The 14,230-nt window shown below is 48.1% G+C and overlaps 1 protein-coding gene and 3 pseudogenes across 1 annotated transcript in view; 2 read left to right on the plus strand and 2 right to left on the minus strand.

Moving 5' to 3' along the window:
- The window catches only part of LOC149749818 (UDP-N-acetylglucosamine--peptide N-acetylglucosaminyltransferase 110 kDa subunit pseudogene), a 268,591-nt pseudogene that overhangs the window by 121,055 nt on the left and 133,306 nt on the right, over positions 1-14,230 (minus strand).
- The window catches only part of LOC149749819 (2'-5'-oligoadenylate synthase-like protein 2), an 18,682-nt gene continuing 4,452 nt past the window's right edge, over positions 1-14,230 (minus strand). Inside the window, exon 2 of the mRNA XM_089908531.1 lies at positions 1-1,314. Within this exon, the coding sequence (XP_089764657.1) occupies positions 1,119-1,314 (196 nt within the window). The 3' untranslated portion in view covers positions 1-1,118. The remainder of the gene's footprint in view (positions 1,315-14,230) is intronic.
- Positions 10,282-11,221, plus strand: LOC149749820 (putative POM121-like protein 1; annotated as a pseudogene).
- LOC149749821 (U2 spliceosomal RNA) lies at positions 11,686-11,791 on the plus strand (annotated as a pseudogene).

The following is a 14,230-nucleotide window of genomic DNA, read 5'->3' on the forward strand; positions in this document are numbered from 1 at the left end:
GGTCCGCGTACCGCAAAAAAAAAAAAAAAAAAAAAAAGGGAACATGCAGTCGATTGTGTATTGGTTTTATGGTTTGTAGAAATGCCACGTAGTTGGGCACATTTCTATGGCGGTGGGGGAAGAGCTAGTAGTTAGGAAGGGTGTGGGCTGGGTTTTAGGAAGAGGAAGATACATAAAGATGGGTTTTCTCTTAGCTTGTGTTCCTCCAAATGCAGAGCCTGAGACAAGGAGTTGCATGAGACTTGTTTTGGGAAATGATCCCAAGGGACAGGTGTGGGGGATTGAGAAGGAGGAAAAAACAGTCCAAGAAATATCATGAAATTGATCACTACTGTGGGCAGCTGAGCTTTGATCCCACTGGGGACCCTCTAAGGAGCAATGCAGAACGTGCCTCAAAATTATCCACCTGAGAGGTGGAGGAGGGGAGTATGCACTCGCTGCACTCACTGGTTGCTGTCTTTCAATGCGCCAAGGCTTACCCCCTGGGGTGTTAACTCCCTGGAACTTCCATATTTGCTCAGAATTACTTGGAAGGCTTGTTAAGACACAGATTGCTGAGTCCCACTACCAGAGAACCTAACTCAGGTAATTCTGGGCTAGTTGCTGAGAAGTTTTATTTCAAAGAGGTTCCAGATGATGTTGATTCTGCTGGTCTGGGGTCCTTACTTTTGAGAATCAATAACTTAGAGGTTTGAGCTTTGAAAGGTGACAACATGGGGGAGAAGGAAAGTTGACTCAAAGTCATGGAGTTGTGAGCCAGCATTCAGTGTTCTGGAATTGCAAGTGTTTGGCCACGTCTGGTATGTTCTGAGAGTGACGAGGAGAGACTGAGAGGTCAGCAAGAGCTAAATGGTCAAGAACCCTGAATGCCAAGCAAAGGAACTTCAACTTGATTCTGTAGGTAATAGGAGCCATTGGAGAATTTTAAGCAGGGGAGGATTCTGTTTCTATTTATGCTTCAGAAAGAGCACAGTGGTCTGGGTAGAAAGGGGTGAGCTAGGGGGACATGACCATAGAAGTCTACAAAATGAACAGCCTGATCTTGGCACTCGTGGGGATGTGGGGCCTCTCTTAACGAGCATGATGGTGTCACAATCCTTGATGTGCAGTCTGAGAAGCTATTGATTCCACAGTTTCTGGCCCCGGAACCTGACTATCTGATCCTCCATGTAAGGTCCTCCAGCCTCTTCAATCTTCTCTTTCAAGTCGTGGATGGAGTCATCAGGGTCAATGGTGTAAGGCTTGCCCTGGCCACTGGAGTCCTTCATGAAGACCTGGATCTCAGGGGGGAAGGTCTCCAGCACCTGGAGGCTCCTGAAAGGAGAGACAGTGGTGTCCACTGGGGCCACATGTCCTCTTGTTTTCATAGTTTTGCCTTTCCCAGAATGTCATATGGTTGGAATCATCCAGTGTGTAGTCTTTTCAGACTGGTTTCTTTCAACTAGCAATATGAATTTAAGCTTCTTCCATGGCTTTTCATACATCACCACTCACAGTAACAAATTATTTTTTTCTTGTGATGAGAGCTTTTAAGATCTACTCTCTTAGCAACTTTCAAATACACAGCAATATTGTTAGCTATAGTCACTACATTATACATGACATCCCCAGGACTTATTTATCTTATAACTTGAAGTTTGTACCTTTGGTCCACCTTCAGCTATTTCACCCACCTCCCACCTCTGGCAACCAGTCTATTCTATGTATCTGTGAGTTGTTTCTTCTTTGCTTTTAAAGATTCCACATATAAGTGATCTCATACAGTATTTATGTTTCGCCCTCTGACTTAATGCACTTAGCATAATGCCCTCAAGGTCTATCTGTGTTGTCACAAATGGCAGATTTCCTTCTTTTCATGTGGCTGAATAAAATTCCATTATCTATCTATCTATCTATATCTATCTATCTATCTATCTATATCTATATGTCACATTTTCTTTATCCATTCACCTGTTGGACACTTAGTTGTTTCCTAGTCTTGATTTGCCTATTTTATTTTATTTTTTTACACACACTGCATGACATGCGGGCCTTAATTCCCTGACCAGGGATCAAACCCATGCCCCCTGCAGTGGAAGTGTGGAGTCTTAACCACTGGACCACCAGGGAAGTCCCCTGCTTTGCCAATTTTAGAATCAGGTTATTTGTTTTGGTTTGTTTGTTTGTTTGTTTTTTGCTATGGAGTTGTTTGAATTCCTTATAGATTTTGGATATTAACCTCTTATCATACATGTGGTTTGCAAATATTTTTTCCCATTCCTAGGTTGCCTTTTCATTTTGTTGATTGTTTCTTTTGCTCTGCAGGAGCTTTTTAGTTTGATGTAGTCCCATTGGTTGCTTTTTGTTTTTGTTGCTTGTGGTTTTGTTGTCATACCCAAAAAATCATCACCAAGACCAATGTTAAAGAGCTTTCTCTTTATGTTCTCTTCTAGGAGTTTTACAGTTTCAGGTCTTACATTTAAGTCTTTAATCCATTTCAAGTTAATTTTTACAAATGGTGTAAGATAGGGGTCCACTTTCTTTGTTTTGCATGTGGATATCCAGTTTTCCCAACACCATTTACTGAAGAGACTATCTTTTCCCTGTTGAGTATTCTTGGATCCCTGTCAGTTAGTTGCCTGTATGTGTGTGGATTTATTTCTCGGCTCTTGATTCTGTTGCATTGGTGTATGTGTCTGTTTTCATGCCAGTACCATACTATTTTGATTACTCTAGCTTTGTAGTATAATTTGAAATCAGGAAAAGTGTTGCCTCCAGCTTTGTTCTTCTTTCTCAGGATTGCTGTGGCTTTTGAAGTCTATTGCAGTTCCATACCAATTTTAGGATTGTTCTTCCTATTTATATAAAAAATGTCATTGGAATTTTGATAGGGATTGCACTGGATCTGTAGATTGCTTTAGGTTGTATGGACATATACTCTCTGCGTGAGATGTGCATGTAAATGATTTGCCTAAGACTTATTAAAGCAAAACAAAAAAAGTCAAAGAAACTGCTACATTAGAAAATACTAAACATGTAGAGTATGGGCGGCTGGTGTGTGCTCGGGATGACCCAGCCCCCTCCAGGCCAGAGAGGTGGGTGGGAAGCAGCAATTACAACAGACAAGGATGACCCTCCCTGTTTACCCCTCCCTCTGGGCCCATTTTATTCCGGGCTGCATCGTTTAAACTCAAAACACACTTTTAATATAGGGCCCTTGTAGCCATCTTGTTGTGCTACTCTTCACAACCCATGAGCAGGGTCACAGGAAACTGTAAACAGGTCTGGCTTTCCATGTTACCACTCATACAAGCCAGTGCTTTTCCCACTTGATCTACAGATCACAGACACGTGAGGATTATGCAAAAGAACAAGAACAAAGCTTTATTATAAGTTTCACATCGAAACAGGGTCCACACGAGGCCCAGCCTGGGAGGAGGTGGACACTGATGGCCTCGCCACAAAATTATTGGCTCAGGCCAACTTCCTCCTCTTAAACCCCAAGGTAATGAATCGTGACCCGGAGGAGAATGACTTGGTCGATGGCCCAGCGGTTTGTTGTCCAGCCAAGCGCTTGGCAGGTGATGAGGGGGCCCTAAGAGCAAGGCTGCACCTTGCTGTGCCCACTGCGGAGCTGGGGCTGATAGTAGTAGAGGCCGGAACCGACACACCCCTAAAGTCAGTCTTGGCTGGGCATGGGTTGCGCCCTCCGCTGGAAGTAGGGGGGCCCTGCCTGGGTGCGCCCACGGGGATGTGACCTAAGATGGGCCCTCCCGTAACACTGAGAGCTGCAAACATGCAGCTCAGATCTCGGGCAGCCGCTCTGCTCCCAAAACCCAGCTGTGTGCTGGCATGGGTGCCCACGGTGGAACTTGTGGATGATGAACCCACAGAAGATGTTTGTGCGGGGCCGCCCGAAGCTGGGGGGCCTGGAGCAGAGGCAAAGGCTGAAGCTTTCCTTTTCCTATGCTGGGGAGAGCTGCCACAGGCGGTGGTTCCTCGCTGCTGCCAATCAGGGCCCCCAGGGATGTGACTTAAGATGGAGGCAGTAGTGCCTCCAAACCCAGGCTTCTTCTTAGGGCTGGGTCCCGTGGTCACCATGGGGTGGCTCTGGTGAGGAGGGCCCCAGGAGTTCAGGCCCACGCTGCCCCCTTTGCTGTGTGTGGTGCTCGGGGGTCCCCTCGTTGCTGTTGTAAGGCTGAGAGCTGCAAACATGCAGCTCAGATCTCGGGCAGCCGCTCTGCTCCCAAAACCCAGCTGTGTGCTGGCATGGGTGCCCACGGTGGAATTTGTAAATGATGAACACCCAGAAGATGCTTGTGCGGGGCCGTCCGAAGCTGCGGGGCCTGGAGCAGAGGCAAAGCCTGGAGCTTTCCGCTTCCTATGCTGGGGAGAGCTGCCACAGGCGGTGGTTCCTCGCTGCTGCCAATCAGGGGCCCCAGAGATGGGCTGGGTAGTGGCTCCAGGCTGCAGAGGAAATCTCAGAGTTTGGGTGCGGGACCTGAGTGCAAGCAAGCTGCTGGTGACTGTGACTGAGGATGTGCTGTCACTGGGGGGCGTCTGCCGGGCCTGGGTCGAGGAGAAGAGGCTCCCACTGGAGCCAGGGGCGGACCCCAAGAGGAGAGGATGGGAGGGTGGAGTGGTGTCCATGGGGGTGACCTCAGGGTCAGAAGCGGCCTGGGGTGCCAGGCGCGCAGATGTGCCGGGTGAGGGTCTGGAACTGACAGTACACGTAACGGGCAGGCTTGGGGAGGGGGCAGTAGGGCTGGTGACGGGAGGGAGGTTCTGTGGGGTGAAGACAGGAGAGTCCACACACATGGGTTTTCTATGCTGGGGAGAAATGCCCAGGTCCCCGATGGCATAGGTCTCACCCCGCAGCGCACTGTTGATGCGCCTGAAGGCTGCTTGCTTCTCTGAGTCTAGGTCTTCAGCGGTGACCCGGAAACCCGGCTCAGGGGCTGGGGGCAGCCTCAGAGGCTCCCCTCGCCGGTGCGGCAGCAGAGGAATCCTGCGTTTTCGGGGCCTGGGACTGTCAGATGTGCGGGAGCCCTTCCTCCAGGGTCCTTTCTGCCCTCTTGCTGTCTCTGCATTTTTGTCAGGCTGGCTTTTCCTCCGGGAAACCACCGGAGCTGCAGAGGGCGATGGAGGGCCCTCCTCGCCCCCTGTCTTTGTAGACTTCTGGGGCAGCCCTTGCGGTATAGCGGGACCCCTCCTTCTTTCCACTGGCAGGAAACCTCGGGTGGAGCTATATGAGCTCGTGATGGCGTTTCTTTGGGGGCAGGAGCTCATACAAGAGGTCTGCTGTTTCCTGGCGGATCTGTCCTCTGCCCACTTGGCGTGGAGGTCTCTCTGCAGAGGTCCAGACCTGGGCACGAAGAAAGAGCCCCCCAGGGGCCTAAATGCAGATCGTGCGTCCCCGGTGTCATTGGGGCCGCTTCTCTGGTCATCGTTCCTCACTGTGACTGTGGGGACTTCCTCCTGCTTGGCCATCCCTTGCCCCCTCTCTCCCAGGGCCCTCAACACCGTCTTCTCGGTGCTGTAGTTCGGGACACAGCTGGGTGTCGTGGCCGGCACTGGCTGCCCCTGCGCCACACTGGCAGTGACTGTGTCCACTGCGGACACTGAGCTGCGGGACGTCGTGGAGGTGCGAGCACCCATCACTGCCTTCTTCCGATGGCCTCGCCTGAAGATGGAGATAAGGATCCCCATAAGGAGTGCAGCGTCTGCGGGATGGTAGAATGGGGTCTCAGAGACTCTGTGGCAAAGCGCAGATGCAGAGTCACTGGACACTTGTGGGCTGGCCTGCGAGTGGATAGCCGGCCATAGACAGCTGGGTGGCCCGGGCCGGCCACGGGAAGTCGGTGGGCGCGGGGAGCGGGCTGGGGGCAGCCGAGCCCTCCTGGCAGGTGCTGGTCCCCCAGTGCCCGGGGCGGGGGTGAGGGGCAGGGCCTACCTAAGTAACTGCTCCTAGAGAACTTAGGTGAGGTCGGTCCGTGGATACAGAGCTGGGCTCTGAGCACTCTCCTTCAGCTGCCAACTCGGCCAAAAGTGGAGTGCGCTCTCTTTGGCCTGTTGCCTTTTTATACTCTGAAACCTGTGAGCGAACAATGGGCGTGCGTTGGTGGGGCGCAACAATTTAGGGAGGGGTGGCGCATGCGCAGAGTACACGTCAGGCCCTGGGGCGCACAGGTGAGGATGCGCGCCCCTGGACCGTCTAGCGCTTCTGAATCTCCCCAGGGGTCTGAGGGCTGGAGGTGTTTGCCTTGAGGGTGATGAGCTTCTTGGCAGGACAGCTGGCCCTTCTCCCCTGGCCGCGCCCCAGTGCTGTCGGGGTAACTAACTGTACTGGACGGGATCCCCGCCCAGCAACGTGGAGCAAGGTTGCTGGCTGTGCAGCTCCCACAAGAGGCGGCAGCTTTGGCAGCAGCGCCTCTGCGTTCCCCTGGCGCCACTGGAGGGGAGAGCCGCTAAGAACGGAAGTGCCCACACCATCCAGATCCTGCTGGGGTGACACCTGAAGTGGTGGCCAGGGCTGGCTGAGAGGGCCATACTTACCATATGACCCAAAAACCCACTCCTAGGCAGTTAACCAAGAGAAAAACTTTTCACAAAACACAAATGTGAATGTTTTAGCTATCTTGTCCACAATTCCTAAATATAGGACTATTGAGGTTATCCAATTTTCTTGAGTTTGTCATTTTTTAATTGTTCTTGGAATAACACTATGTATACGTATTGTTTCACAGTCTAGAGTTAATATTTTACCAATTAAATAAAATTCAGAAGGCTTACATCCATATAGATTCTTTTACCTTCCACTCTTTGTTATAGCTGTCATATGTGTCACCTTTATATGACTTCAACGCCACCCTCTGAGACTGTGGTATCCTTTTTTCATACATATACAGGGAACTCCCTGGCGGTCCAGTGGTTAGGACTCAACACTTTCACTGCTGGGGCCCCGGCTTCAGTCCCTGGTAGGGGAACTAAGATCCCGCAGGCCACGCAGGCGTGGCCAAAAAAAAAAAAAAGTCATACATATATAAAATAATGTAAGAGGATAATTTTTCCAGATACTTGCCATTTTTGTTGCCCTTCCTTTGTTCCTGAAGTTGCAAGCTTACTTCTTTCTTGTGTCATTTCACTTCAGCCTGAAGAAGTTCCTTTCATGTAATGTTTTTATAGCAAATTGTCTGGTGATGAATTCTCTTAGTTTTCTCTCATCTCCATCAGACTTCATTTTGGCTTTTGTTTGGCTTTCAGTCTTTAAGGATATCCTTGCTTTAAGGATATCATATCCTGGTTTGGTCTTTTCCTTTAATACTTTAAAGATGTTATTCCATTCTTTTCTGGTCTCTGTTTTCTGATGAGAAATCACAGTCCTTCAAGTTGACATTCTGTGATGTATAACAGGTCGGTTTCCTTGACTGCTTTCAAGATTATTCTTCACCTTGGCTTTTTTATCAGATTGTGTGTCAGGGTGAGGCTTTCTGAGCTTAGGTCTGTGTCTCGAAATCAGTGACGTTTTCAACTATTCTTTTCCTCATATATTTTCTTCTGCACCTTTCCTTCAGACCCTCCAACGGCACAAAAGGTAGAACTTGCAATATTGTTTCACATGTCTCTGAGACTTAATTTTTGTTCAGTCATGTATCCTCTTTGTTTTTCAGATTGTGCCATTTCTATTGATCCATAAGTTTTCTGAATCTTTCCTCTGTTTTCTCTGTTCTGTTATTCAGCCCATCCAGTGAATGTTTGCTTTTGGATATTGCATGTTAAGTTCTAAACTTTCCATTTGCTTCTTTTTCATAGTTTGTACTTCTCAGTGAAGAACTTCTTTCCATTAATTTCAAGAGGATTTACCTTTAACTCATGGAGCATGGTTGTAATGGATGCTTTGTCTGCTAATTCCTCCATGTGGGTTATTTCAGGGCTGGGTCTGTTGATTGCATTTTTCTCTTGAGAATTTGTCACATTTTCCTAGTTCTTTGTATGCTCCGTTGTGTGATTTTGGGTGGTATCCTGGAAAGTTTGCCTATTATGTTTCGAGACTCTGGTTCCTATTAAAATCCTCAGGAGATTGATACTTTTCCTTTTTCTGTGGTTTTTATTAAGCAATTCATGAACCTATGGTCAAACAGGTATTGTGCCTTGTCTTCTGAGTTGTTCCAGTCTTGGTGCAGTTTTCAGGACACTGCTGTGCTGTTTGTGTCCACATGGTGCACGTACCACTCAGGGGTTAATCTCGGAATTGAGTGGCAGTTTATACTGTAGTTCACTTCCGCAAGCCTCTATTCTGCCTCGTTGGCTCTGTCTGTGCATGAGGCTCAGGGGGATCCCAGGACTTATGTGGGCTCGTACACAGACCTAAATAATCTCCTCCTATAGCTCTCTCCTCTTTGGAATTCTACCCACATTCTCAGGCTTCAGGGGCCCCTCCTACATGTTCCTTAAAGTGTTTAAGCCGCCATGCTGTCATGCAGTTCCCTATGACCAGGTTGACCTTTCAGGTGAAATAGCAAGAGAAAAGAAAGGAAAATAATGGCATGCCCCCACACTCTTCAGACAATAGGAGCCTCTTAACCTGTTCCTTTGTCCAGAGACACAGGCCATTTCTCAGTGAAGGCCTCTGCCATCACTGAGGTTGCAGGGGAGATGTGGTAACTGGGGAGAAAAAGACCAATGGGGATGACCCCCCTCACTCCTCAACATCCAAGCCCCCCACTTTCTCACTTGTCTGGCTAGAAATAAAAGGTTGATCCCATGGTTTTAACTTTCAGCTGTTGCTGGACTTTGCGTGCCTTGCGTAAGCTGGGAGACAGAGGCAGGAAAAAAACCCACCATAATCACCCTGTTACGGGCTGTTATTCAACTTTGGACTTCCAGGCCCCATCTGCCTGTTAGCGTTCACTTCTTAGAGTTTCAAGTGCATGCTGTTTGTCCTCTATCTTGCTCCATACGGCTCTCAAGCCCTCGTAATATGACCACAGTTCTCGTGCCACATGTAAACATTCGAACACTTTGCAGATACTGAATTAAAAATCTATTATTTACATTGACTCCACCATTTTTATTTTCCTGGTGTGTTCATTAGAAAATTCAAAATTACATATGTGCCTGGCATTATGTATTTTTTGGTGAGCAGTGATCCAGAGGATGGAAATGTATGCCTCCTTCGACTCCTTCAACTTAACCCCACTCTGGGGCAATGTCCCAGCCAGGCAGAAACTGCAGGTGGAGCTGGAGACCTTGAAGAGTTTGGCTATACTTCCAGCTCAGCCCAAAGCCCAAGGATGATTCTGGACTTTCATTCTGACTCGTGCATTTCAGATCTTTCTGGGTTTGGACCTGGTATATATGTCCCTCCCAGCCCGCCCTGCCTGCCCCTTCAGTTGTCACCCCAGCAGGATCCGGTTGGCTTGGGCACTTCTGCGTTTTTTTTCTTTTTTTTGCACTTCTGTTCTTAGTGGCTCTCTCCTCCAATGTTACCAGGTGGGAGGGCAGGTGGACGCACAGGCGCTGACGCCAAATCTGCCACCTCGGGCGGCGGCTGCTGAGCCAGGTACCCTGCTCTCCAGCTTTCCTGCTCTGGTGGCCGGGGACCCATCCTGTACAGTTAGAGCCGGCCGGGGGAGAAGGGGCAGCTGCCCTGCCAAGAAGCTCATCACCCTCAAGGCAAACACCTCCAGCCCTCAGACCCCCGGGGAGATTCAGAAGCGCTAGACGGTCCAGGGGCGCGCATCCTCACCTGTGCGCCCCAGGGCCTGACGTGTACTCTGCGCATGCGCCACCCCTCCCTAAACTTTTGCGCCCCGCCAACGCACGCCCATTGTTCGCTCACAGGTTCCAGAGCTGCATCCCAGCAACAGGCCAAAGAGAGCGCACTCCGATTTTGGCCGAGTTGGCAGCTGAAGGAGAGTGCTCGGAGCCCAGCTCTCTATCCAAGGACCGACCTCACCCAAGTTCTCTAGGGGCAGTTACTTAGGTAGGCCATGCCCCTCACCCCCGCCCCGGGCACTGGGGGATCAGCACCTGCCAGGAGGGTTCATCTGCCCCCGGCCCGCTCCCCACGCCCACCAACTTACCGTGGCCGGCCCGGGTCACCCAGCTGTCTATGGCCGGCTACCCACTCGCAGGCCAGCCCACAAGTGTCCAGTGACTCTGCATCTGCGCTTTGCCACAGAGTCTCTGAGGCCACATTCTACCATCCCGCAGACCCTGCGCTCCTTTCTGGGGGTCCTTATCTCCATCTGCAGGCGAGGCCATCGGAAGAAGGCAGTGATGGGTGCTCGCACCTCCACGATGTCCCGCAGCTCAGTGTCCGCAGTGGACACAGTCACTGTCAGTGTGGCGCGGGGGCAGCCAGTGCCGGCCACGACACCCAGCTGTGTCCCGAACTACAGCACCGAGAAGACGGTGTTGAGGGCCCTGGGAGAGAGCGGGCAAGGGATGGCCAAGCAGGAGGAAGTCCCCACAGTCACAGGGAGGAACGAAGACCAGAGAAGCGGCCCCGATGACACCGGGGGCGCACGATCTGCATTTAGGCCCCTGGGGGGCTCTTTCTTCGTGCCCAGGCCTGGACCTCTGCAGAGAGACCTCCACGCCAAGTGGGCAGAAGACAGATCCACCAGGAAACTGTAGACCACTTGTATGAGCTCCTGCCCCCAAAGAAACGCCATCACGAGCTCATATAGCTCCACCCGAGGTTTCCCGCCAGTGAAGAGAAGGAGGGGTCCCGCCATACCGCAAGGGCTGCCCCAGAAGTCTGCAAAGAAAGGGAGCGAGGAGGGCCCTCCGTCGCCCTCTGCAGCTCCGGTGGTTTCCCGGAGGAAAAGCCAGCCTGACAAAGATGCAGAGGCAGCAAGAGGGCAGAAAGGGCCCTGGAGGAAGGGCTCCCGCACATCTGACAGTCCCAGGCCCCGAAAACGCAGGATTCCTCTGCTGCCGCACCGGCGAGGGGAGCCTCTGAGGCTGCCCCCAGGCCCTGAGCTGGGCTTCCCTGTCGCCACTGAAGACCTAGACTCCGAGAAGGAAGCAGCGTTCCGGCACATCAACAGTGCGCTGCAGGGTGAGACCTAGGCCATTGGGGGCCTGGGCGCCATGCAGCCTTCCTGTCCCTTTCTGCTGCCTGCCGCAGGGGCTGCTTCTCCGCAGAAAATGTTTCATAGTTATTTCTATTTTAATATGATCATGGTACATTAAAATGTATTAGTGCTTGCCTGTGAACACTAAGGTCACTTGACTTGTAATTGTCTATGTTGCTCTATATTTTTGTGACTAAAGGCATTACTTGGGGGAATGAAAAGAATATCTTGAAGCGATTTTGGCTTTTGATCTGCCACTAACTCCTATTTAACCTTAATTCAGGCGTCGGATTCTTTGACCCAAGGAAACAGAATAGTATAAAAAGAAAGAATGTGAGTGTCAGATGGTGGCAGTGATTAAGTATAGCAAGAGACGCCTTTGCAAAAGTTACTCTTGGTCCCAGAAGACTCTCACTTAGCTGTGTGACCGTGGGCAAGTCACTTCACCTAAATCTCTGAATTATAGGGCTGTGCTGATGATTTAAAAGTGACTGAGCACGGTGGACACTCGGAAATCCTGGGTTCTCAATAAAGCCACTGCCCTGCTCTTTGGTCCTTTGGGATTACTATATTAGTAAAATTTATACTTGACAGTAATTTTAGCTTAAAGTTTATTTTGTCTATTTCATCTCAGGCTTTTGGCTAAGATCAAGTGTAGTATCTGTTCTTGTCAATTTAAATAACAAGAGAAAAGAAAGGAAAATAACGGGCATGCCCCCACACTCTTCAAACAATAGGAGTCTCTTAACCTGTTCCTTTGTCCAGAGACACAGGCCATTTCTCAGTGAAGGCCTCTGCCATCACTGAGGTTGCAGGGGAGATGTGGTAACTGGGGAGAAAAAGACCAATGGGGATGACCCCCTCACTCCTCAACATCCAAGCCCCCCACTTTCTCACCTGTCTGGCTAGAAATAAAAGGTTGATCCCATGGTTTTAACTTTCAGCTGTTGCTGGACTTTGCGTGCCTTGCGTAAGCTGGGAGACAGAGGCAGGAAAAAAACCCACCATAATCACCCTGTTACGGGCTGTTATTCAACTTTGGACTTCCAGGCCCCATCTGCCTGTTAGCGTTCACTTCTTAGAGTTTCAAGTGCATGCTGTTTGTCTTCTATCTTGCTCCATGCGGCTCTCAAGCCCTCGTAATATGACCACAGTTCTCGTGCCACATGTAAACATTCGAACACTTTGCAGATACTGAATTAAAAATCTATTATTTACATTGACTCCACCATTTTTATTTTCCTGGTGTCTTCATTAGAAAATTCAAAACTACATATGTGCCTGGCATTATGTATTTTTTGGTGAGCAGTGATCCAGAGGATGGAAATGTATGCCTCCTTCGACTCCTTCAACTTAACCCCACTCTGGGGCAATGTCCCAGCCAGGCAGAAACTGCAGTGTGTCTTGGAGAAGGTCTTTTGCATTGAGATAGTAGGATGCTCTTTTAGCTTCAAGAACTTGGATGTTGTTGAGTTTAACCTGGTATAAGTTCAAATTAGAGTGTTTTAATTTTAGGATGTTAAAGGTAATCCCCATGGTAAACACAAAGAAAAGAGCTATAGAATATTCCCAAAAGGAAGTGAGAAAGTAATTTAAATATTGTATTGTAAGAAATCAGCTAAACACACACAACGAAAGAGAGGAATGCAGGAAATGAGGGGCAAAAAAGCTTTGGGCAGATGGAAAAGAAACAGCACAATAGCAGAAATAAGTCTTTTTTTTGTCAGCAATTACTTTAAATGTAAATGCATTAAACTCTCCAATCAAAATACAGAGATTGGCGGAATAGGTAAAAACATATGATCCAACTATATGCTGTCTACAAGAGACTTACTTGAGATCAAAAGACTCAAGCAGGTTGAAAGTTAAAGGATAGAAAAGGGAATTCCAAACTCAGCGAGAAAACTCAAATAGTAACCAAGAGAGCAGGAGTGTCTATACCAATATCAGACAAAATAGACTTTGAATTTAAAATGGATCAAAGAGTTAAATATAAGAGCTAAACTATACAAATTTCTGAAGAAAAAAAGGGATAAATCTTCATAGTCTTGGATTTGGCAATGAACTCTTAAATATGATAGCAAAGGCACAGACAACAAAAGGAAAAAGAAATTGGACTTTATCAAAATTAAAATCCTTTGTGTTTCAAAGAACACCATCAAGACAGACATAATACAACCTTCAGAATGAAGGAAAATGTTTGCAAGTCATATATCTGATAAAGCCTAGTATTCAGAATATGTAAAGAACACTGGCAACTCAACAATAAAATGTCAAATAACCAAATTTTAAAAACGAGAAAAAGAATCTGCACAGATACTGCTCCAAAGAAGACACAAATTGCCAATAAGCACATGAAAACATGTGCAAAATTATAAGTCAAAATTATGCAAACTGAAACCACAGTGAGACACCACTTCATACCCACTATTGTGCCATATAATTTTTTAAAAAACAAGCGTTGGCAATGATGTGGGGAAATTGGCACTTTCAATCATTGCTGGTGCAAATACGAAAAAGAAAATAGTTTGGCCGTTCCTCAAAAAGTTCAACACAGAGATACAATATGGCCCAGGAACTCCACTCCCAGGTATATGTCCAGGAGAAATAAAAAACATACGTTCACACAAAAACTTGTACATGAGTGTTATATTGTCGTATCATTATTCATAATGGCCAAAGAGTGGAAACAACCCAACTATTCGCCAACTGAGGAATGGAAAAATAAAATGTGTTATATCCATACAATGAATATTATTCAGCCATTAAAAGGGTGAAGGACAGATACATGCTACAACCTGGATGCACCTTGAATACATTTTGCTTACTGCAAAAGTCAGACACAGAAGTCCGCACATTGTGTGGTTCTATTCATATGAAAGGTCCAGCATAGGAAAATCAATAGAGACAGAAAGACCCAGGGCTGGGGTGAAAGGGGTGGACAGAATGAGAATGACTGATACTAGGTATGAGGTTTCTCTTGGGGATGATGAAAATGTACTGGAATTAGAGATGTTGATTGCAAAACCTGAGTACACTAAAAGCAGCTGAATCACACAGTTAAAAAAAATGTGAATTATATCTCAATCAAAAGATAATATGACAACCTTTTTATAGTCATTACTCTTGATCAGTTTCAGGATGGAATTCTCACAGTGACTTCAATG

Source organism: Delphinapterus leucas, chromosome 3 (genome assembly GCF_059928025.1).
Source record: "Delphinapterus leucas isolate spDelLeu-1000000601 "Yukka" chromosome 3, BTC_Dleu_Yukka2, whole genome shotgun sequence".
In the NCBI taxonomy this organism is placed as follows: domain Eukaryota; kingdom Metazoa; phylum Chordata; class Mammalia; order Artiodactyla; family Monodontidae; genus Delphinapterus; species Delphinapterus leucas.